Source organism: Panulirus ornatus, chromosome 15, assembly GCF_036320965.1.
Source record: "Panulirus ornatus isolate Po-2019 chromosome 15, ASM3632096v1, whole genome shotgun sequence".
Lineage (NCBI taxonomy): Eukaryota > Metazoa > Arthropoda > Malacostraca > Decapoda > Palinuridae > Panulirus > Panulirus ornatus.
In genome coordinates, this window is record NC_092238.1 from 33,332,569 (window position 1) to 33,355,810 (window position 23,242).

The following is a 23,242-nucleotide window of genomic DNA, read 5'->3' on the forward strand; positions in this document are numbered from 1 at the left end:
TCTCAACCACGCTCTTTTTATTTCCACACATCTCTCTTACCCTTACGTTACTCACTCGATCAAACCACCTCACACCACACATTGTCCTCAAACATCTCATTTCCAGCACATCCATCCTCCTGCGCACAACTCTATCCATAGCCCACGCCTCGCAACCATACAACATTGTTGGAACCACTATTCCTTCAAACACACCCATTTTTGCTTTCCGAGATAATGTTCTCGACTTCCACACATTCTTCAAGGCCCCCAGGATTTTCGCCCCCTTCCCCACCCTATGATCCACTTCCACTTCCATGGTTCCATCCGCTGCCAGATCCACTCCCAGATATCTAAAACATATATATATATATATATATATATATATATATATATATATATATATATATATATATTTTTTATACTTTGTCGCTGTCTCCCGCGTCTGCGAGGTAGCGCAAGGAAACAGACGAAAGAAATGGCCCAACCCCCCCCCCATACACATGTATATACATACGTCCACACACGCAAATATACATACCTACACAGCTTTCCATGGTTTACCCCAGACGCTTCACATGCCTTGATTCAATCCACTGACAGCACGTCAACCCCGGTATACCACATCGCTCCAATTCACTCTATTCCTTGCCCTCCTTTCACCCTCCTGCATGTTCAGGCCCCGATCACACAAAATCTTTTTCACTCCATCTTTCCACCTCCAATTTGGTCTCCCTCTTCTCCTTGTTCCCTCCACCTCCGACACATATATCCTCTTGGTCAATCTTTCCTCACTCATTCTCTCCATGTGCCCAAACCACTTCAAAACACCCTCTTCTGCTCTCTCAACCACGCTCTTTTTATTTCCACGCATCTCTCTTACCCTTACGTTACTCACTCGATCAAACCACCTCACACCACACATTGTCCTCAAACATCTCATTTCCAGCACATCCATCCTCCTGCGCACAACTCTATCCATAGCCCACGCCTCGCAACCATACAACATTGTTGGAACCACTATTCCTTCAAACATACCCATTTTTGCTTTCCGAGATAATGTTCTCGACTTCCACACATTCTTCAAGGCCCCCAGAATTTTCGCCCCCTCCCCCACCCTATGATCCACTTCCGCTTCCATGGTTCCATCCGCTGCCAGATCCACTCCCAGATATCTAAAACACTTCACTTCCTCCAGTTTTTCTCCATTCAAACTCACCTCCCAATTGACTTGACCCTCAACCCTACTGTACCTAATAACCTTGCTCTTATTCACATTTACTCTTAACTTTCTTCTTCCACACACTTTACCAAACTCAGTCACCAGCTTCTGCAGTTTCTCACATGAATCAGCTACCAGCGCTGTATCATCAGCGAACAACAACTGACTCACTTCCCAAGCTCTCTCATCCCCAACAGACTTCATACTTGCCCCTCTTTCCAAAACTCTTGCATTTACCTCCCTAACAACCCCATCCATAAACAAATTAAACAACCATGGAGACATCACACACCCCTGCCGCAAACCTACATTCACTGAGAACCAATCACTTTCCTCTCTTCCTACACGTACACATGCCTTACATCCTCGATAAAAACTTTTCACTGCTTCTAACAACTTTCCTCCCACACCATATATTCTTAATACCTTCCACAGAGCATCTCTATCAGCTCTATCATATGCCTTCTCCAGATCCATAAATGCTACATACAAATCCATTTGCTTTTTTAAGTATTTCTCACATACATTCTTCAAAGCAAACACCTGATCCACACATCCTCTACCACTTCTGGAACCACACTGCTCTTCCCCAATCTGATGCTCTGTACATGCCTTCACCCTCTCAATCAATACCCTCCCATATAATTTACCAGGAATACTCAACAAACTTATACCTCTGTAATTTGAGTACTCACTCTTATCCCCTTTGCCTTTGTACAATGGCACTATGCACGCATTCCGCCAATCCTCAGGCACCTCACCATGAGTCATACATACATTAAATAACCTTACCAACCAGTCAACAATACAGCCACCCCCTTTTTTAATAAATTCCACTGCAATACCATCCAAACCTGCTGTCTTGCCGGCTTTCATCTTCCGCAAAGCTTTCACTACCTCTTCTCTGTTTACCAAATCATTTTCCCTAACCCTCTCACTTTGCACACCACCTCGACCAAAACACCCTATATCTGCCACTCTATCATCAAACACATTCAACAAACCTTCAAAATACTCACTCCATCTCCTTCTCACATCACCACTACTTGTTTTCACCTCCCCATTTGCGCCCTTCACTGAAGTTCCCATTTGCTCCCTTGTCTTACGCACTTTATTTACCTCCTTCCAGAACATCTTTTTATTCTCCCTAAAATTTAATGATACTCTCTCACCCCAACTCTCATTTGCCCTTTTTTTCACCTCTTGCACCTTTCTCTTGACCTCCTGTCTCTTTCTTTTATACATCTCCCACTCAATTGCATTTTTTCCTGCAAAAATCGTCCAAATGCCTTTCTCTTCTCTTTCACTAATACTCTTACTTCTTCATCCCACCACTCACTACCCTTTCTGTACTATATATATATTTATACATATGTATATATATTTATTAAAAAAGGGGGTGACTGTGTTGTTGACTGGTTGGTAGGGATACTTAATGTATGTATGACTCATGGTGAGGTGCCTGAGGATTGGCGGAATGCTTGCATAGTGCCATTGTACAAAGGCAAAGGGGATAAAGGTGAGTGCTCAAATTACAGAGGTATAAGTTTGTTGAGTATTCCTGGTAAATTATATGGGAGGGTATTGATTGAGAGGTTGAAGGCATGTACAGAGCATGAGATGGGAGAAGAGCAGTGTGGTTTCAGAAGTGGTAGAGGATGTTTGGATCAGGTGTTTGCTCTGAAGAATGTATGTGAGAAATACTAAGAAAAGCAAATGGATTTATATGTAGCATTTATGGATCTGGAGAAGGCATATGATAGAGTTGATAGAGATCTCTGTGGAAAGTATTGAGAATATATGGTGTGGGAGGCAAGTTGTTAGAAGCAGTGAAAAGTTTTTATCGAGGACTTAAGACATGTGTATGAGTAGGAAGACAGGAAAGTGCTGAGAATGAAAAGGATTTGCAGAAGATTGTGTGTTTTATGCTGTGTGTAAGCATAGGCAATTCAATTAATGGTAAATATGAGTGAAAGTAGAGTAATGGTGTTTAAAAGGAGACAGTGAAAGCATAGATTTTGCAAAACTCTATAGAATGAGAGAAGAAAGTGTGATTAACTGTGTTATAGATATGGGGGGAGAAAGGCAGGAATAGGTGACAGAATTTAAGTATTTGGGGGCCATCTTGGGTATGTTTGGTGACATGGAAGGAGAGATGAGGGAGAGAGCAGTATGTGGTAGAAAAGTCATTGAGTACCTTAAAAGAATGATGAAGGGTAGAGATGTAAGTGTGGAAGTAATGAAAGGATTAAGGCGCAGCATAGTCTTCTCATCCCAGACCTTTTCAGCTGAAACCTGGACATGAAATGAGTCACAAAGGTCAAGAATCCAAACTGTGGAAATGAGCTATTTGAAAGTATCATGTGGTATGACTGAATGGAATGAGGAAGGAAATGAAGGGGTTTATAAGAAATGTAGTATGGCAGGGAATGCAGATGGAATGAATTGTGTAGTGGTATTGTTGGTATAATACTTTGAGGCAGTTTGGGTGTGTGAAAGAATGCAAGATGGGGAGTTTACAAGTAGATTGTATGATAGTACAATTAAATGGGTTGGTGTGAGAAGACCACCTGGGACATGGGGAAATAGAGTGGAAGAGTACTGAAGGGAGAGAAATGGTGGAAGAATGCATGGAATGGTGTATGCAAGGGAGGCATGTTAGGATAGGGATAAGTGAAGACTCATTTGCCTATGGCCACCCCCTTGATAGGATTTCCCATAGGGAATGGGTGTCAGAGATATAGATAGATAGACAGATATAACATTGATCTATTTATGTTAGAGTTGAGCTTTGGAAATCATATTGAAGTACAGGACAGGCTATGATTTTGTGAACTGTAAGGTGAACCCAGGCAGTAATTTTGAAAACATCTTAGAAACTGATTGTTCCTTTAGCCACTGTTTGAATGTTTCAGTCTTTTGATAAGGAATATATGGGAAATGAACATTCACATCGTCTTTAAGACTCGTGAGGGTAGGCAGACTAAGTGACTGGTAGAGTGGAAGACATTATGAAGGTGGAAAAAAGTAAGAGAAAATATTGTATAGGTTGTTGTGAAGGTTTCTTTTATTGCTGGTTAATGACCAAGGATGTTGCAGAATATATGTTGAACTGTGTGAATGTTGCATTATGCATGTGCAAAGAGAACGAAATACTTTGTGCATTTTATGATGGGTGTGTTTTCTACTGATTAAACAGGTACCAGATGAGGAGGAGACCAATGATACAAATCATGCAACAAAAGGTAGCACAACATCCAAAGAAAGAAAGATAAAGGTAAGCCATTATTTTTTAAAGAATCCATCTTTTTATCTTTACTGCAAGTTTGAATGGGGAAAACCTGGAAGAAATGGAGTACCTTAGGGACATGGCAGTGGATAGAACCATCAGAGCTAGAATAAGTCATGGTGTAGGAGAGGGGAATAAGGTCCTGGTTGCATTGAGTATTGTATGAGAGGAGAGATCAGTGTTTGTTAGGGTAAAGATGAGTTTTCTTGAAGGTGTTATATGTATGTGAGTCTTAGGTACTGAATGCAGAATGTATGTGGGCCATAGGTACTGAGTGCAGAATGTATGTGGGTCATAGGTACTGAGTGCAGAATAACAGAAAGGGTGGATATGCTAGAAATGAAATGCCTTAAGACAGTATGAAGTATGTGGCAGGCTGAGTGTGTAAGGAATGGCAGTGTAAGAGAGCAGTGTAGTTGTAAGTGCAGTCTGATTGAGAGAGCTGAGTAGGGTTTGCTGAAATGGTTTGAACATAAGGAAAGAATGAATGAAGAAAGACCAATTAAAAGGATCTACTTAGGAAGGAGATGGATGGAGGGTTTGAGTTATTGTAGTTTGAACATTGAGGAGGGTGAGAGGCATGCATAGGATAGAAGTAATTGGAGTGATGTGTGAAGGGATGGGGGACATTTTGCTGTCAGTAGACAACCAGGGATATGAAGCAATCAGAGAAAACCCTCAGGGTGAACTCTAGGGCATGTTTGTAGATGGTGGGCTCTGGTTTTGTGTAATTGCATATGACAGCTAGAAAGGAATGTGAGGAAATGAGGACATTGTTCATCTCTTCCCGGTGCTACCTTGCTCAGGCTGGAAGTGGTGAACAAGGACTGTATATAAAATGAAGTAGGTAAAAACAAATATGACATCTGAATTTTTTTTGTATGGCATGACTTCAGTCCGTGCATATGCCCTTGTTTTGTCTTTACACTATGAAGGTGTATATTGGGCATCATTATCACCTGTACATTGTGTGTGTAACTATCTGTAATTATATATTTGTGTTGTACAGGTAGAGAATTCTACACTTTTAGGGCTTCATCTCTTGAACTTTTTGAACTGTCTGACAACTTTCTAAAGCAACTTTTTAAGCTTATGTATGCCGTTGACAGTCAGAGTCTCATCTAAGTTTATTCCAATCATCCAATACTCTTTAAACTCAACTATAAAAGAATTTTTTCCTTTTCTAGTAAGTTTCTTACTTAGATTTCACTTAACAGTTTGTGGTTGTTGTCTCCTTGCATCATTTGAAGATCTTTTCACTGTCTACATCGTCAAATTGATTTAAAAACTTAAAAGGTTGTGATCAGATCACTCCTAACTCTTCTTTCTTCCTTGGAGGACAAATTTTAAGCTTCTATCCTGTCTCTGTAACTCAGCTCTCGTTATTCTGGTACTGTACCATCTCTCTTACCTTCTGGACCATTTCTGTTATTTTTGTGCTTCTTTAAGTGTGGTGACCTGACTTGAGAGGCATATTCTAGTTTTGGTGTAGTGTAGGTTGTAAACAGCTTGCAGAATATTGCCTTATCCATGTACTTTAATGCACTTATAATATTTGCCAACAGACAGTTTGTCTCCTTTGCTAGTCTCCTAAGGTAGGACTTTGGCAGCAGGTTAGGGACAATGTCTACTCCAGTTCCCTTTCACACCCTGCTTGTGACCTTTACTAGTCTATTAAGTTGGAACTTTGGCAATAGGTGTACTCCTAAGCCTCTTTCACACACACACACACACACACACACACACACACACACACACACACACACACACACACACACACATGCATGAGATGATATTCATATTGAAGCCTTCCTTCACAGTGATCCATCCTCATTACTTTACATTTGCACAGATTGAATTTCATCAACCATATAAGTGACCTACTATAGAGTTTTTCTTGGTCCCCATGTGAGTTGGGGTAGTCTTCCATGCTTTATACCTCCCTTATGACCTTGATATCTTGCACAGACATGTTCAGTAGAAGTCCAATCTTTCCCACAAGTTATTAACAAAGCTCAAGAAGAGTAGTAGTCCTGAAACAGAACCATGTAGCATGCCACTGGTAACCTTAACCCATTTCAAGAAGGCTTTGCTGACATGCATCTTTTGTTGCCGTGGTTAATATCTGGTGAAGTCTTTGGGGATCTTTTACCCCCAGAGCCCAGTTTGGGTATTTGTTTGGCCAAGCTGTTGGAAGCCACAGCCCATGGGCCTACTTGTCCAGTGCACTCTTACACTTCTCATCTGTGCATCCCATGGTGTTTCTAATGATAGCAGACAGGTGTTGAAGATTTGTGGGCCCCAGATGATAATTGTCATCTTTCTTTTTGTGCACATAGCACCTTTGAATTTCCATTGAAATAATCTCTTATCCATCATTGGATTTTCCCCCCTTATTCCTGTGTAAAGATTCAACTTCTTTACTTGTATTTTTGAGGGTTTGGTGCATGGAACATGATCAGGCTGGTAGAACCTTGCTATTTGGATATGAAGGGAACACTTTTGCATGTGGAAAAAAAGGTGACCTACCCTTAACCCCTTATTGTACCACCTCAGTCTGGTATCCTTCCCAACTCTGTGAATGTCACATTTTTTTTAGTTTTATAAGTCGATTTATTAAGCCTTACAGTTTGAAAGGTATGTTACAGTGAAAAGAAAATCACTTATGAAGCACATTTCATCCACTACCATTGCTCTTATAATGTGCATAAGTTTTGTAGTTGCATCAGCACATTTTATCATTTTCATTTTGATGACCACAAAAATTTATTACTGATTACTGTTGTTTATATTATATAATAGATATTATTTTTCTAATCATTGTGATTCCTTGATGATTAACAAAACAGCTAAATATTGCGTTTGTAAAATTATCAGCTGCACCAGTCAGAAAAAGAGTTCTCAAGGTTAGGTGGGTGCTGGCAGCTCTGCCTGCACATATGCTAGAAACGCCTTCTCCTAACTTATCTTTGTCATCTGTCAGTGATGGGTGATTGTCCATAAGATCACTCTCCACTTGATCTGAAGACAGATCATACTGTAATACAGTATTATTTTCTGCTTGGTCCTCATGATATACTTAAAAGCCATTCAGTGTCCTTCCAAGAAAACTCATGAGAGTGTGCTGACTTGGCATAGCTAGAATGTGATTGACTATGAGGAGAAATTGTCGTGCATTGCCAACTTTGCAACCACATACGACTAGTGGGCGACCAGGAAACAGGAGAAAGTTGCATTGCATGAATTTATGTCTGGAAGAGTTAAGGGAATAAATCCTGTGAGCTGTTATAAGAGCAATTTTTTCATTCTTTAATGGCTGTTGTCAGAGACAAAAGTTCACATCAAGGCTGGGCCTTCACTGATATATAGAGAGGTTAATGAAAAGGAAAAAGATGAGACAAGGGAAAGTATTTATGATTTAGAGAAAGAGAAAAAACATGTCTTTTAGAATGTGTTAGGTCATAGTCATTGGCAAAGACATGAGAGGATAGAGAGCCTCAAAGGTTTGAGATGTAGTGAAAGAAACAGTTATCATAATGGTTAATCCTTGAGTTGCTGATGGCCTCACATTACTCATGTGATGCAGCAACTTGCCAAGTATTGTGAGGTCTAGCTAGTGGTAGGGAACACAAGCAGCTGGCTCTTGGGAGCAAGAATGAAAATGATACCTATAGAATAAGGAAAGTGAACTAACATTGTGGTATAGGGCAAGCTAGTCAAGTTATGAAGCTATCCTGCAAGAGTTTATAATTTGGACCACTTTGAATTCAATTGTTTCAAGTAAGGCTGCAGAGCTAGGACCACCACAGATGTGAGAGCACATATAATACTTGATATAGCAACTGCTCAGAAGAAAAGAAATTTTGATGAGATATCTAAGCAGGACTCCCAGTTTCTCAGAAGCAGACTTGGCTATTTCTGTGATGTGGGTTTTCCGAGATTGAGTGGATTTTCCGAGATTGAGTAGATGTTACAGTAATACCATGTATGTTCATTGAGTCAAGAGGTTGAATTACAGAACCACTAAAGGAAAGAGAAAAGTTGTGAGGAATTTTTGATGGAGAGATGAGTAGAAACTAGGTGTTAGAGGCATTAACTTAACCAATTTAAATCCTCCACCAATATTTTAGCATTTGTATTGATGCTGCCACTTTGTTCACTATAATTGCTTTTCAGAGACTATCACTCTATACAATATTCATATCGAGGCCTTCTTTCGTTGATCCATTTTTACTTTATATTTGCTTGGAGTGAACTTCATCAGCCATGTATCAGGCTCCCTTTTAAATCTGTCTAGTTCCTCTTGTAACTTGATATTATCTTCCCTGTTTTCTCTTCCCCAAGACCCTTGCATCATTTACAAACATATATAGGAAACCACACCTTCTAGCATGTCAAATAAATGATGAAGTGTATTGATCTCGGAACAGAAAACTGCAAAACTCTGCTGGTGACCTCAACCCATTTTGAAAAGGGGTCCTCTGACATTCATCCTTCCTTCTCTTTTACTAAACTTTTCTATCCATTGTAGAAGTCTCCCACTTATTCCTGCTGTGCATTACAGCTTAATCATTCTCTGTATGTTTTTGGTATCCAATCCCTCTAGAAACTCCCATCAAGGGGGTGGCCATGGCAAAAGTCTCCACTTATCCCTGTCCTTGTATGCTTCCCTCTCACACACCATTTGATGCATTTTTCTGCCATTTCTCACCCTCCAGTACTCTTCCACTCTATTTCCCTATGTCACAGTTGGTTTTCCTCTCTCTCTAAGCTCTTTAATTGTACTATCATGCAGATTCCATGTAAAGGGTGTTTTGAAATGGTTCAGGCACATGGAGAGAATGAGTGAGGAAAGATTGACCAAGAGAATATATGTGTCGGAGGTGGAGGGAACGAGGAGAAGAGGGAGACCAAATTGGAGGTGGAAAGATGGAGTGAAAAAGATTTTGTGTGATCGGGGCCTGAACATGCAGGAGGGTGAAAGGAGGGCAAGGAATAGAGTGAATTGGAGCGATGTGGTATACCGGGGTTGACGTGCTGTCAGTGGATTGAATCAAGGCACGTGAAGCGTCTGTGGTAAACCATGGAAAGCTGTGTAGGTATGTATATTTGCGTGTGTGGACGTATGTATATACATGTGTATGGGGGTGGGTTGGGCCATTTCTTTCGTCTGTTTCCTTGCGCTACCTCGCAAACGCGGGAGACAGCGACAAAGCAAAAAAAAAAAAAAAATTATTATTATTATTATTATTATTATTATTATTTTGCTTTGTCGCCGTCTCCCACGCCTGCGAGGTAGCGCAAGGAAACAGACAAAATAAATGGCCCAAACCACCCCCACCCGCATGCACACACACACACGTCCACTCACGCAAACATACACACCCATACATCCCAACGTACACACATATATACACACACAGACACACACATATACACACATGCACACAATCCACACTTTCTGCCACTACTCACCCCCATCTCCACCCCGCCACACATGGAATAACATCCCCCTCCCCCCCTCATATGCGCGAGGCAGCGCTAAGAAAGGACAACAAAGGCCCCATTCGTTCACACTCAGTCTCTAGCTGTCATGCAATAATGCCCAAAACCACAGCTCCCTTTCCACATCCAGGCCGCACAGAACTTTCCATGGTTTACCCCAGACGCTTCACATGCCCTGATTCAATCCATTGACAGCACGTCGACCCAGGTATACCACATCGATCCAATTCACTCTATTCCTTGCCCGCCTTTCACCCTCCTGCATGTTTAGGCCCCGATCGCTCAAAATCTTTTTTAATCCATCTTTCCACCTCCAATTTGGTCTCCCACTTCTCCTCGTTCCCTCCACCTCTGACACATATATCCTCTTTGTCAATCTTTCCTCACTCATTCTCTCCATGTGCCCAAACCATTTCAAAACACCCTCTTCTGCTCTCTCAACCACTCTCTTTTTATTTCCACACATCTCTCATACCCTTACATTACTTACTCGATCAAACCACCTCACACCACACATTGTCCTCAAACATCTCATTTCCAGCACATCCAACCTCCTGCGCACAACTCTATCCATAGCCCACGCCTCGCAACCATACAACATTGTTGGAACCACTATTCCTTCAAACATAGCCATTTTTGCTTTCGGAGATAATGTTCTCGACTTCCACACATTCTTCGAGGCTCCCAGGATTTTTGCCCCCTCCCCCACCCTATGATTCACTTCTGCTTCCATGGTTCCATCCGCTGCCAGATCCACTCCCAGATATCTAAAACACTTTACTTCCTCCAGTTTTTCTCCATTCAAAGTTGCCTCCCAATTGACTTGACCCTCAATCCTACTGTACCTAACAACCTTGCTCTTATTCACACTTACTCTTAACTTTCTTCTTTCACACACTTTACCAAACTCAGTCACCAGCTTCTGCAGTTTCTCACATGAATCAGCCACCAGTGCTGTATCATCAGCGAACAACAACTGACTCACTTCCCAAGCTTTCTCATCCCCAACAGACTGCATACTTGCCCCTCTTTCCAAAACTCTTGCATTCACCTCCCTAACAACCCCATCCATAAACAAATTAAACAACCATGGAGACATCACACACCCCTGCCGCAAACCTACATTCACTGAGAACCAATCACTTTCCTCTCTTCCTACATGTAGACATGCCTTACATCCTCGATAAAAACTTTTCACTGCTTCTAACAACTTGCCTCCCATACCATATATTCTTAATACCTTCCACAGAGCATCTCTGTCAACTCTATCATATGCCTTCTCCAGATCCATAAATGCTACATACAAATCCATTTGCTTTTCTAAGTATTTCTCACATACATTCTTCAAAGCAAATACCTGATCCACACATCCTCTACCACTTCTGAAACCACACTGCTCTTCCCCAATCTGATGCTCTGCACATACCTTCACCCTCTCAATCAATACCCTCCCATATAATTTACCAGGAATACTCAACAAACTTACCTCTGTAATTTGAGCACTCACTCTTATCCCCTTTGCCTTTGTACAATGGCACTATGCAAGCATTCCGCCAATCCTCAGGCACCTCACCATGAATCATACATACATTAAATAACCTTACCAACCAGTCAATAATACAGTCACCCCCTTTTTTAATAAATTCCACTGCATTACCATCCAAACCTGCTGCCTTGCCGGCTTTCATCTTCCGCAAAGCTTTTACTACCTCTTCTCTGTTTACCAAATCATTTTCCCTAACCCTCTCACTTTGCACACCACCTCAACCAAAACACCCTATATCTGCCACTCTGTCATCAAACACATTCAACAAACCTTCAAAATATATATATGTATATTGTCCCTGGGGATATGGGAGAAAGAATACTTCCCACGTATTCCCTGCGTGTCGTAGAAGGCAACTTAATGGGGAGGGAAGCGGGTGGCTGGAAATCCTCCCCTCTTGTTTTTTTTTTAATTTTCCAAAAGAAGGAACAGAGAAGGGGGCCAGGTGAGGATATTCCTCAGAGACCCAGTCCTCTGTTCTTAACGCTACCTTGCTAATGCGGGAAATGGCGAATAGTTTGAAAAAAAAAGGAATATATGTATATGTATGTGTGTATGTATGTATGTATGTATATATGTATAAGCACATTATGTGTTATATAGTAAAGAAAAGAAAGGAAGAAGTGGACATTTTTAAGCTTTAAGATGGAGAAATTAGAAATTTGATATGAGTAATGCTAAGGTTGATAGAATGAGAAGACTGAATATTGAGAAATTTTCCCAAAATTGTTTTTTCCATGCTTAGTTTTTGCCATTTTGCACTCTTATTAAGTACATCAGAGACATCCCTGTGGGAAGGCAACACTGTGATTTGACTTGAACATATGCAGCTTCAAAATGACATGAACAGACTGATGGAGTTAGCTCATGGTCAGCAAATGAAATTTTATATTGATAAGTGCAAATTTTACTTATCTGTAGTAAAAACTGAAGTACTTAGAGCATTATGAATTCTGTTGAAATACAAAATATGAATGAAGAAAAAGACTTGTATTAATCTCTATTGACCCAAAGCTATGTAAGCAGTACACAGAAACAGGAAAAAAAAGGCAAACAAAATTCTTAGATTCATTGGTAGGGATTTATATATGGGTAGGACTTTTGAATTTAAGTCTGAAAATTATCCTCACTCTTTACAAATCATCTTGAATATTGTGTTCAATTTTGGTCACCCTACGTGAGGAAAGACACATGACAGAATATAGAGAGGAGAAAGTTGAGCTACCAAGATGACTCATAGACTAAGAAACAAATCCTTTAAGAGCTGATGAAGCATTATAGATTTATATAGATTAGAAAAGAGTAGGTTAAGAGGTGATTGATACAAGTATTCAGAATTACCAATGGCTTTTAAGTATCGCTGATCAAACAAGTTTTTTAAAGATCGATTAATTTGATTTCACTTGTTGGAATGCATACAAATTCGTGGGCAAAAATGTTTCCTCAAACGAAATGAAGTACTTTTTTCTCCACGATTGTTAGCATATGGAATGAATTACCTGGTAGGGCACTTAAAAACAGTACTATAGATACATTTAAGTTTAGACTTGATAGATATTTCCCTTCAAATCCATGACAGTATTTGTGCCTCCATAGCTGTATGAAATGTTTACAACTTTACTCCAAAAAATCTGTAGGTTTTTCTGCTCTTACCAAATTTACATTAAGCCATGATTTTCTATTCTCTTCCACTGTCACAAATAGCCTTATTAGGTCCCATTGTTGGGCAGAAGAGAGCGATGAGAGTAAGTGAGCTTGGAAAGGAAACTTGTGAGAGGAAGTACTGGAAGAGATTGGGTGTAGAACAGGAAAAGATGAGAACAAATGATGCGAGGGGAGTGGGTGAGGAATGGAATGTATTTAAGGAAGCAGAGATAGCATGTGCAAAAGATGCATGTGGCATGAGAAAGGTGAGAGGCAGGCAGATTAGAAAGGGTAGTGAGTGGTGGAATGAAGAAGTAAAGTTGTTGGTGAAAGAGGAAGGAGAGGCATTAGAAAGATACTTATAAGGAAGGAGTGCCAATGACTGGGAGATGTATCGAAGAAAGTGGCAGGAGGTCAAGAGGAAGGTGCAAGGGTTCAAAAAGAGGGCAAATGAGAGTTGGGGTGAGAGAGTATCATTAGACTTTAAGGAAAATAAAAAGATTTTTAGAAGGAGGTAAATAACGTGCAAAAGACAAGAGAACAAATGGGAACATCAGTGAAATGGCAAGGGGGGAAGTGATAACAGGTATTGATGAAATGAGGAGATGGAGTGAGTATTTTGAAGGTGTGTTGAAAATGTTTGATGATAGAGTGGCAGTTGTAGGGTGTTTTGTTCAGGGTCATGTACAAAGTGAGAGGGTCAGGGAGGATGGTTTAGTTAAGAGAGAAGAGGTGGTGAAAGCCTTGTGGAAGATGAAATCCAACAAGGTGTCAAGTTTGGATGGTATTGCAATTGAATTTATCAAGAGTGGGGGTGACTGTGTTGTTGATTGGTTGGTAAGAATATTCAGTGTATGTATGAATCATGGTGAAGTGCCTGAGGATTGGTGGAATGCATGATAGTGCCATTGTACAAAGGCAAAGGGGATAAAGGTGAGTGTTCAACACGACAGAGGCAAAAGTTTCTTGAGTATTCCTGGGAAATTATATGGGAGGGTATTGATTGAGAGGGTGAAAGCATGTAGAGAGCATCAGACTGGGGAGGAGCATTGTGATTTCAGAAGTGGTAAAGGATGTATGGATTAGGTGTTTGCTTTGAAAAGTGTGTGTGAAAAATATTTAGAAAACAGTTGGATTTGTATGTGGCATTTATGGATCTAGAGAAGGCGTATGATAGTGTTGATAGAAATGCTCTGTGGAAAGTCTTAAGAGTATATAGTGTGGGAGGTAAGTTGCTACAAGCAGTGAAAATTTTTTATCAAGGGTGTTAGATGTGTATGAGTAGGAAGAGGGGAGAGTGACTGGCTCCCAGTGAAGGTTGGTCTGTTGTAGGGGTGTGTGATGTCCCCATGGTTGTTTAGTTTGTTTATGGATGGGTTGGTTAGGGAGGTAAATGCAAGAGTTTTGGAGAAAGGGGCAAGTATGCAGTCTGTTGTGGATGAGAGGGCCTGGGAAGTGAGTCAGTTGCTGTTTGCCGATGATACAGCACTGGTGGCTGATTCAAGTGAGAAACTGCAGAAGTTGGTGACTGAGTTTGGAAAAGTGTAAAAGAATGTTGAGAGTAAACGTTATTAGGTTCAGCAGGGTTGAAGAAGAAGTTAAACTGGGATGTAAGTTTGAATGGAGAAAAATTGGAGGAAGTGAAGTGTTTAGATATCTGGGAGTGGACTTAGCAGCGAACGTAACCATGGAAGTGGAAATTAGTCACAGGGTGGGGGAGGGGGCAAAGGTTCTGTGAACAATAAAGAATTTGTGGAAAGAGCAAACGTTATCTTGGAGAGCAAAAATGGGTATGAAGAACTAGCATTTCCAACAATATTATATGGTTGCAAGGCATGGGCTATAGATAGTGTTGTACGAAGGAGGGTGGATGTGTTGGAAATGACATGTTTGAGGACAATATGTGGTGTGAGGTGGTTTGATCAAGTAAGTAATGAAAGGGTAGAGAGATGTGTGGAAATAGAAAGAGTGTGGTTGAGAGAGCAGAGGAGGTTATGTCGAAATGGTTTGGACATATGGAGGGATGTGTTGAAATGGTTTGGACATATGGAGGGATGTGTTGAAATGGTTTGGACATATGGAGGGATGTGTTGAAATGGTTTGGACATATGGAGGCTAAGTGGGGAAAGGTTAACAAAGAGGATGTATGTGTCTGAGGTGGAGGGAACAAAGAGAAGCAGGAGACCAAATTGGAGGTGGGAGGAAAAAGATTTTGAGCCATCAGGGCCTGAACGTACAGGAAGGTGAGAGGCATGCAAGGAGTAGAGTGAACTGGAATGATGTGGTATACTGGGGTAAACGTTCTGTCAGTGGACTGAATCTAGGATATGTAAAACGTTTGGGGTAAACTATAGAAAGATCTGTGGAGCTTGGATGTAGATAGGGATCTGTGGTTTTGGTACATTACATATGACAGCTAGAGACAGTGTGAATGAATGTGGCCTTTTTTGTCTGTTTTCCTGGCACCACCTTGCTGGAGCAGGGGGTAGTGATGCTGTATCCTGTGAGGTGGGGTAGCACCAGGGATGGATGAAGGCAAGCAACTATGAATATGTACATGTGTATATATGTATATGTTTGTGTATATGTATGTATATATATGAAAATGTGCATGTATGGACATTTATGTATGTATATGTGTATTTGAGTGGATGGGCCAATTTTCATCTGTTTCCTGGAGCTACCTCCCTGAAGTGGTAAATGACAATCAAGTATAACAAAGGAATAATGTGTGTGTGTGTGTGTGTGTGTGTGTGTGTGTGTGTGTGTGTGTGTGTGAGTGGAGAGAGAGCTATTCTAGGAAATTTGTATGTCGTGTACTAAAAGCCATCTTAGATTAAACTTGGGGTCTTTCTACAGTATTGGTGAAGGGGACCATCCAAGTCCCATCTTTGTCATGTGTGGTTCACATTAGCTTATAAGTTTCAAACAAGATTGAGATGTGGAAAGTGAATGAACAGAATGGTTTTAGTAATAGCAACTGTCTTGGATGGTGGCTGGGATCACCAGACACAGTTTTGGAGAGAATACCTTATGACTATCCCTGCCAATTTTTGTCCAGATTAGCCTTGTAGTTACAGAGAGGATTGAAATGTGATAATTTAATGGATGAACTACTTTTATTAACAGCAGGTTACATGGCTTTGTTAGCAGACTTGGGAAAGAAAATGCAGAATCTGGTGTCTGAGTTTTGGAGATTGTGTGAAAGGAGGAAGCAGAGTGATTGTGAATAAAAGTGAGGGAATAAGTTGCAGTAGGGGTCAGAGAGAGAGAGAATGCTTTAAATCTGAATTTGAATGAGGAAGACTTTAAGGAAGTAAAGTATATTAGGTACCTGGGAGTTGGGGTGAGAGCAAATAGAACTATGAAGGCAGAAATGAGTCATAGGTTTGGAGAGGAGTCTAAAGTCTTGGTGTACTGTAAATAGCATGTGAAAGGGAAGATTATCATTTGTTAGGACAAAGATGGGTATTTTTAAGGTTTGGTAGTTTCAGCAGTGTTGCATGGATGTAACTCAGGCTTTGAATGCAAAGAAAAAGAGGGGGATGGACATATTGGAGACAAAATGCCTAAGGATAACATGTGGTATGAGTCGAGTTGATCGTGTAAGGAATGACTTTGTAAGAGTTAGCTGTGATATTAAGAACATTCTGATTGAGAGCTGACATGGTTGGGCTGAAGTTTTTTGTATATATTGAGGTGATAAGAAAAGATTGTCTAAGAGGATATTAGTATAAACTGGAGGAAGCAAGGGATAGGAGACAGAGAAAGAGGTGAATGGATGAAGAAGGTTTTAGGATATTAAAAGCCTTAATATTCAGGAGGATGAGAGGCATGCATAATATAGAATGAACTGGAACTGAGATGAATGCATTAGATGAAATTGATTGAAGAAGTGTGGTATATAGGGGATGATTTGTTGTCAGTAGGCCAATGCAGGACATATTAAACTATCATGATAAACCATGGAATAGTTTTTTTGGGCCTTTCTGTGAATGATGAGCCCTGATTTCTGTGCTTTATGTTTGTGGCAATTAGAAAGTGGATGAGTGCAAATGGAGCTAATGTTTATTTTGTTAAATTTCTCTTAATTAGTTTCGTATTGAGGAAAATCTACTGTGGCATATCCTTTGAAGGTTCTTTTACCTCCTCTACTAAGACTGGGTCCAGGCTGTTGAGTTGCCAACAATCATTTTTTGACCAAATTGTCAGCAACTGTACCCTGGAGGCCCAGGTAACCTCCACAGCTTGGTTGATCTGGTACAGTTTGTAAATATTTATCCAAGGCCTCGTTAGATTTTTCCACCCTACATTTCATATTGTTTTTGATATTTGCAGGCAGATTTTTTTTAATGATCTTAGGCCCTGGATGTCAGAGTTATTGTCTCTTTTTTGTGCTTATGGTGCTTTTTGATTTATGGATGATCTTGAAATTTTCCATACCCTTTGTGCCAGTAGGGAACTCGTTTTGAATGTAGGTTTGGGACCATGCCTTATAGGATTTTTGATATGTAAATGATGATATACCTCTCCTGTTTGCACTCTTGGAGAGTGCAGCCTAAGGGATTTCAGTCATTCCCTGTAGTTGAGTTCCTACTTTAATGAATATATGTTTTTTGGCCTTGTTTTTCACGAATTGTAGTCTGAGTTGCCGGATAGAATTTCAACCATCTCTGCCAAGTTTGTTTCATATTAGCCAGTTGTTTTCAATTGCAAATAAGCCAAAATTGGCAAAACTATGCATTTTAAAGAAAAGGCTATATTTTTTGGTAAAATACAGTTTCTTAACCTCTTTCACCTCATCCCTCCATCTCAGTGCCCCCCCCCCCCCCCCTGCTCCCACCACTTTTGATACTTATATCCTTTATTCAGTCTATTTTCACTCATTCTTTCCATATTTTCTAACATTTTAGCAAACCCTGGTCATCTCTCAGTCATATGCCACAACCACACATCTCTCTTACACTGACATTCCCGACATGATCAACCTTCCTCACACCATATAGAGATGTTTCAGATATTTTTTAAACAGTAAATCCAGCCATTCATATATTAGTCCCCATAACTAAGCTGCACTGTAACCAACACAAATGTTCCTTGGAACACCCTTCTCCTTTCTTGGTTTACTTCTCAAAATAGTGTTATTATTTTCATGAATGGTATTCTGCATTAACACCATCCATATTTGTTATCATATGCAAAGGGTTTGTTTAAGATAGCAACAGTCAGAGAAATAGCAGATAGTGAATTGACGTAGGTGGGGTAACCTCTCTTGTGTAGTTGTTAGCTCTGCTGACTGTGATATATTTATGGGCCACCCAAGGTTAAGTATCTTAGGTTTGAATCCAGGTTTGGCAGTTGGTCCACACCCGTTCAACCTTGGGGTTGGTCAATAAATTGGGCAACTGGTCTAAGCAGGTGGCCAAGTGAAGATATTTCCTCTAAGGTTCAGTCCTCTGTCCTTAACGCTACCTTGCTAAGGTGGGAAATGGGTAGTATGCATGAAAAAAAAAGAACCAGGGCATGTAAACCATCTGGGATAAACCATGGAAAGGTCTGTGGGGTCTGGATATGGATAGGGAGCTGTGGTTTTGGTGCATTACACATGACAGCTGCAGCATGAGTGTGAATGAATGTGGCCTTTTTTGGCTGTTTTCCTGGTGCTACCTCGCTGAAGCAGGGTAGTGACAGGAATGGATGAAGGCAAGCATGAATATGTACATGGGTATATATATGTATATGTCTTTGTATGTATATGTTGATTTATATATGTGTGTGTATGGGCATTTATGTATATGAGTGGATGTGCCAATCTTTGTCTGTTTCCTGGCGCTACCTCGCTGACACGGGAAACACCGATTAAGTATAATAAATGAATAGGATATATATATATATATATTTGGACGATTTTTGCAGGGAAAAAATGCAATTGAGTGGGAGATGTATAAAAGAAAGAGACAGGAGGTCAAGAGAAAGGTGCAAGAGGTGAAAAAAAGGGCAAATGAGAGTTGGGGTGAGAGAGTATCATTGAATTTTAGGGAGAATAAAAAGATGTTCTGGAAGGAGGTAAATAAAGTGCGTAAGACAAGGGAGCAAATGGGAACTTCAGTGAAGGGCGCAAATGGGGAGGTGATAACAAGTAGTGGTGATGTGAGAAGGAGATGGAGTGAGTATTTTGAAGGTTTGTTGAATGTGTTTGATGATAGAGTGGCAGATATAGGGTGTTTTGGTCGAGGTGGTGTGCAAAGTGAGAGGGTTAGGGAAAATGATTTGGTAAACAGAGAAGAGGTAGTGAAAGCTTTGCGGAAGATGAAAGCCGGCAAGGCAGCAGGTTTGGATGGTATTGCAGTGGAATTTATTATAAAAGGGGGTGACTGTATTGTTGACTGGTTGGTAAGGTTATTTAATGTATGTATGACTCATGGTGAGGTGCCTGAGGATTGGCGGAATGCGTGCATAGTGCCATTGTACAAAGGCAAAGGGGATAAGAGTGAGTGCTCAAATTACAGAGGTATAAGTTTGTTGAGTATTCCTGGTAAATTATATGGGAGGATATTGATTGAGAGGGTGAAGGCATGTACAGAGCATCAGATTGGGGAAGAGCAGTGTGGTTTCAGAAGTGGTAGAGGATGTGTGGATCAGGTGTTTGCTTTGAAGAATGTATGTGAGAAATACTTAGAAAAGCAAATGGATTTGTATGTAGCATTTATGGATCTGGAGAAGGCATATGATAGAGTTGATAGAGATGCTCTGTGGAAGGTATTAAGAATATATGGTGTGGGAGGAAAGTTGTTAGAAGCAGTGAAAAGTTTTTATCGAGGATGTAAGGCATGTGTACGTGTAGGAAGAGAGGAAAGTGATTGGTTCTCAGTGAATGTAGGTTTGCGGCAGGGGTGTGTGATGTCTCCATGGTTGTTTAATTTTTTATGGATGGGGTTGTTAGGGAGGTAAAAGCAAGAGTTTTGGAAAGAGGGGCAAGTATGAAGTCTGTTGGGGATGAGAGAGCTTGGGAAGTGAATCAGTTGTTGTTCGCTGATGATACAGCGCTGGTGGCTGATTCATGTGAGAAACTGCAGAAGCTGGTGACTGAGTTTGGTAAAGTGTGTGGAAGAAGAAAGTTAAGAGTAAATGTGAATAAGAGCAAGGTTATTAGGTACAGTAGGGTTGAGGGTCAAGTCAATTGGGAGGTAAGTTTGAATGGAGAAAAACTGGAGGAAGTGAAGTGTTTTAGATATCTGGGAGTGGATCTGGCAGCGGATGGAACCATGGAAGCGGAAGTGGATCATAGGGTGGGGGAGGGGGCGAAAATTCTGGGGGCCTTGAAGAATGTGTGGAAGTCGAGAACATTATCTCGGAAAGCAAAAATGGGTATGTTTGAAGGAATATTGGTTCCAACAATGTTGTATGGTTGCGAGGCGTGGGCTATGGATAGAGTTGTGCGCAGGAGGATGGATGTGCTGGAAATGAGATGTTTGAGGACAATGTGTGGTGTGAGGTGGTTTGATCGAGTGAGTAACGTAAGGGTAAGAGAGATGTGTGGAAATAAAAAGAGCGTGGTTGAGAGAGCAGAAGAGGGTGTTTTGAAGTGGTTTGGGCACATGGAGAGAATGAGTGAGGAAAGATTGACCAAGAGGATATATGTGTCGGAGGTGGAGGGAACGAGGAGAAGAGGGAGACCAAATTGGAGGTGGAAAGATGGAGTGAAAAAGATTTTGTGTGATCGGGGCCTGAACATGCAGGAAGGTGAAAGGAGGGCAAGGAATAGAGTGAATTGGAGCGATGTGGTATACCGGGGTTGACGTGCTGTCAGTGGATTGAATTAAGGCATGTGAAGCGTCTGGGGTAAACCATGGAAAGCTGTGTAGGTATGTATATTTGCGTGTGTGGACGTATGTATATACATGTGTATGGAGGGGGGTTGGGCCATTTCTTTCGTCTGTTTCCTTTCGCTACCTCGCAAACGCGGGAGACAGCGACAAAGTATAATAATAAAAATATATATATATATTATTATTTGTTTATATATATATATATATATATATATATATATATATATATATATATATATATATATATATATATATATATATTTTTTTTTCATACTATTTGCCATTTCCCGCGTTAGCGAGGTAACATTAAGAACAGAGAACTGGGCCTTAGAGGGAATATCCTCACCTGACCCCCTTCTCTGTTCCTTCTTTTGGAAAATTAAAAAAAAACAAGAAAGGGGAGGATTTCCAGCCACCCGCTCCCTCCCCTTTAAGTCGCCTTCTACGACACGCAGGGAATACATGGGAAGTATTCTTTCTCCCCTATCCCCAGGGATAATATATATATATATATATATATATATATATATATATATATATATATATATATATATATATATATATATATATATATATTTTTTTTTTTTTTTTTTTTTTCATACTATTCGCCATTTCCCGCATTAGCGAGGTAGCGCTAAGAACAGAGGACTGGGCCTTTGAGGGAATATCCTCACCTGGCCCCCTTCTCTGTTCCTTCTTTTGGAAAAAAAAAAAAAAAAAAAAAAAAAAAAAAAAAAAAAACGAGAGGGGAGGATTTCCAGCCCCCCGCTCCCTTCCCTTTTAGTCGCCTTCTACGACACGCAGGGAATACGTGGGAAGTATTCTTTCTCCCCTATCCCCAGGGATAATATATATATATATATATTGTTTTTTTTTTTGCTTTGTCGCTGTCTCCCGTGTTTGCGAGGTAGCGCAGGGAAACAGACGAAAGAAATGGCCCAACCCACCCCCATACACATGTATATACATACGTCCACACACTCAAACATACATACCTACACAGCTTTCCATTGTTTACCCCAGACACTTCACATGCCCTGATTCAATCCACTGACAGCACGTCAACCCCAGTATACCACATCGATCCAATTCACTCTATTCCTTGCCCTCCTTTCACCCTCCTGCATGTTCAGGCCCCGATCACACAAAATCTTTTTCACTTCATCTTTCCACCTCCAATTTGGTCTCCCACTTCTCCTCGTTCCCTCCACCTCTGACACATATATAGTCTTGGTCAATCTTTCCTCACTCATTCTCTCCATGTGCCCAAACCATTTCAAAACACCCTCTTCTGCTCTCTCAACCATGCTCTTTTTATTTCCACACATCTCTCTTACCCTTACGTTACTTACTCGATCAAACCACCTCACACCACACATTGTCCTCAAACATCTCATTTCCAGCACATCCATCCTCCTGCGCACAACTCTATCCATAGCCCACGCCTCGCAACCATACAACATTGTTGGAACCACTATCCCTTCAAACATACCCATTTTTGCTTTCCGAGATAATGTTCTCGACTTCCACACATTCTTCAAGGCTCCCAGGATTTTCGCCCCCTCCCCCACCCTATGATCCACTTCCGCTTCCATGGTTCCATCCGCTGCCAGATCCACTCCCAGATATCTAAAACACTTTACTTCCTCCAGTTTTGCTCCATTCAAACTTACCTCCCAATTGACTTGACCCTCAACCGTACTGTACCAAATAACCTTGCTCTTACTCACATTTACTCTTAACTTTCTTCTTTCACACACTTTACCAAACTCAGTCACCAGCTTCTGCAGTTTCTCACATGAATCAGCCACCAGTGCTGTATCATCAGCGAACAACAACTGACTCACTTCCCAAGCTCTCTCATCCCCAACAGACTTCATACTTGCCCCTCTTTTCAAAACTCGCATTTACCTCCCAAACAACCCCATCCATATATATATATATATATATATATATATATATATATATATATATATATATATATATATATATATATTTTTTTTTTTTTTTTTTTTTTTTTTTTGCCGTCTCCCGTGTTTGAGAGGTAGCGCAAGGAAACAGACGAAAGAAATGGCCCAACCCACCCCCATACACATGTATATACATACGTCCACACACGCAAATATACATACCTACACAGCTTTCCATGGTTTACCCCAGACGCTTCACATGCCCTGATTCAATCCACTGACAGCACGTCAACCCCGGTATACCACATCGATCCAATT

At 40.7% G+C, this 23,242-nt stretch overlaps 1 protein-coding gene across 1 annotated transcript in view; it reads left to right on the forward strand.

Moving 5' to 3' along the window:
* Positions 1-23,242, forward strand: part of Ndf (Nucleosome-destabilizing factor) — a 224,419-nt gene that overhangs the window by 60,506 nt on the left and 140,671 nt on the right. The window contains exon 5 of the mRNA XM_071670757.1: positions 4,401-4,478. Within this exon, the coding sequence (XP_071526858.1) occupies positions 4,401-4,478 (78 nt within the window). The remainder of the gene's footprint in view (positions 1-4,400; positions 4,479-23,242) is intronic.